Here is a 2,870-nt window from a genome sequence, read left to right on the forward strand (position 1 = left end):
AAATAGAGCTAGCAGCATTGCTCATCTATCTAACTGTATGAAAATATATCTCTGTTATACAGAATGATATAAAATTCAAAATGTAAGTAAAAATCAGTAGGAAATGCAGGACAACATTTGCTTAACACTGGGGGGCAGAGACTTTCTTTAGTGGGATATTGACTTTAAAAACATGACTTTAGACGTGCTTCGGTATCAGACTGATTGCACATTGTTTACAGAGTCGTGTATCACAAACTAAATATGGGCACTGAACAGGGAAGCATGATTCTAACACAGCAGAGGAGACACTATGCCTGATAGACAAGCGGTCCTAATTACTAAGCAAAGAACGAATTCTCCAACAGAATGGCAGAGGACAATGATAGCTGTATTTGGACCTTAAACTTGAAGTACAAATTATATAGACAATATAAAATAAAAATGCCCAGAACCATTAGTTATGGATTAAACTAAATTCCAATGAAAATATAGGAAATCTGTTATTCCCAGGGTGGGGGGGGGATGCAATAAAAAGAGCAATGTGGGCCTGGGTATGAAGCTAGAAGAAAAGTACCTTTCTTTATCTGACATATTGGAGTATAAATTACTAAAACATTGTGAGGGAAAAGCTATTAAAGTGTTTGAGGCATCTCCTTTAACAGAGTCTTTCTACTCTTGAGAATCTACTCTGTGAGGGTGCATATACATCACGGATAACTCCCTGTGAATTTTTTTGTAAAGGTACCTATTACAGCATTGCTTGTTGTGGTGAAATCAGGAAGCAATCTTTTGTCCACTAATGGGGAAATAATTGAATAAATTATGCATATCTGTACTACGGAAGCTTTTATAGCCATTAAAAAAAAAACCCTGCAGTTTCATGAATAGTTAATTGGAGAACTGTTCATGATACATTGCTAATGAAAGGGCAAGCTGCCTTCGTGCACATTAATTCTGAAAAGTTAATGAGCGAACAATATGTACTTGCCAAAGGGGAGAGGGCTAGTGCCCCATTTGGGTAGGATACATATTTCCTGGAGGCTGATTTTGTGTGTGTTTGTGTGTGTGTCTGTCTGCGTGCATATATGCACACACACACCAGATTCTGAATCTCCTGCTATCACTTGGCTTGTTATATTGAAGGTAGACTAAATTTATCTTTGCAAACAAATCAATAAAATGCAGGTATGGCCACCAGGAGATACTGAGAGAAAGAAGGTAAAAATGAATAAATTTTATAGTTAGTTGCATGAGAAATCTTGATTGTTTGACTTTCTTAATTTTCTAAGAAATTCATGATTACATTATCTCTGTACAGAATCAAATGATAGCAGAGAAACCTAGGGTCCTTTTAGTCATATCATTTAATTTTTTCCTCTCCTAAAAAGCAGCCACTATTCTTAATACACTTTAAAAAAAATCCTTCTCTTACACTTAAACACTAATAGTACATACCCATTTAAAATGTAAAATACTGGTTGAAGTACTTTGGTTTTCTTTGTTCAGTTAGTGGTTTAAATAATTGCCTGCTACTTTATAAAATGTTGTTTTTCACTTAAATAATATGTCGGGAAACTACTGAATAGTATGTGTACACCCTAGTTTTGTGCCAATTTGACACAAGTTAGTGTCATTTTGGAAAAGAGAATATTAATTGAGAAAATGCCCCCACCATCTTGGTCTAGGATAGAGCCGGTGGTACATTTTCTCAATTGATAATTGTTGTAGGTGTAGGTGTAATTGTGGGTTCAGATCACTGTGGGGGTAATGCCAGCCCTTGGTAGGTGGTCCTGGGTGTTGTAAGAAAGTAGGGTGATCAAGACAAGAGGAGCGAGCTAATAATATGCAACATTCTTTATGGGCTCTGCAGCTCCTGCCTCCTGCTTCCTTCCTGGACTTCATGCCCTGGCTTCCCCCAGTGATAAGCTACACGCTGGGAGCCTAAGTAAATCCTTTCTTCTTCAGGTGTTTGTGGTCATGGTCTTTATAGAAACCAAATTAAGAGAGTATTCCTTTATGCTTTGGCAACATGATCCCTTCAAAATCTTCACCTCAGTTGGTTTAAAAATGCCCTCTTGGCATTTGGTGTCCCCTGTAACACTTCCTCCATGCGGCAGAGGCTGTGGCTGCTTCCTGACTGGCACTCACCGTCCCCGGATCCTTTGCGTCTTCCTTTCTCCTCTTCTCTGGCCAACTTCTTTTTCTCTTTCCTCCTCTGTCGGAGTGCTGTTTTCGGATCAGTGATCCAGGCTTGATAGACAAACTGAAAGGAGAAAGTCCAATGAATTTCTGACTTTTAAAAGTAATTTAAAATATAAATGGACCTAAGCCAAGCTTCTTCGATGTAAGATGTTTTTTTCTCTTACAAGTATTGCTTTCCCTGCTTCTTATGTTAAGTTGACTTCTGTTGGTCTAGATTCTTTTTTCTTGCTTGTTTGAGACAGGGTCTCATTATATCGCCCTGGCTGGCTTTGTAACTCTGTCTGTTTCTGCCTCCCAAGTGTAGGGATTAAAGGCATCTTATTTCTTTTAATTTGCTACTGTAAGATATGATATATAAATAAATGTGGAGACATTCTTCACTCGGTGTCAAAGATGATCATGACATAAACTTGGGTAAAAGCAAACCATCGTTTCTCTGAAACACCACTGTTTGTGATCCTCAGTGACAGAAGTTTTGCTTTGCACACAACAAGCTGGAGTTGGGAGGTCTTGATGAGCACCATCAGAGGATTTCCTCCTATAGCAAAGGTCTCAGTCAAAAGGAAGATGTCTTCTTTAATGTTCTCATTTGCTCAGGTGGAAGTAAGTTTTACATTGTCAATACTCTCCTAGTAGTGGTTACGAGTAACTTGAAAAAGCTGATGGATTTTACAGGGGAAATAATG

General features: G+C 38.2%; 1 protein-coding gene across 1 annotated transcript in view; it reads right to left on the reverse strand.

Moving 5' to 3' along the window:
• The window catches only part of Piezo2 (piezo type mechanosensitive ion channel component 2), a 354,156-nt gene that overhangs the window by 40,892 nt on the left and 310,394 nt on the right, over positions 1 to 2,870 (reverse strand). Inside the window, exon 35 of the mRNA XM_026783664.1 lies at positions 2,131 to 2,245. Coding sequence (XP_026639465.1) covers positions 2,131 to 2,245 — 115 coding nt within the window. The remainder of the gene's footprint in view (positions 1 to 2,130; positions 2,246 to 2,870) is intronic.

The sequence above is a fragment of the Microtus ochrogaster genome, chromosome 18, assembly GCF_000317375.1.
Source record: "Microtus ochrogaster isolate Prairie Vole_2 chromosome 18, MicOch1.0, whole genome shotgun sequence".
NCBI classification, from domain to species: domain Eukaryota; kingdom Metazoa; phylum Chordata; class Mammalia; order Rodentia; family Cricetidae; genus Microtus; species Microtus ochrogaster.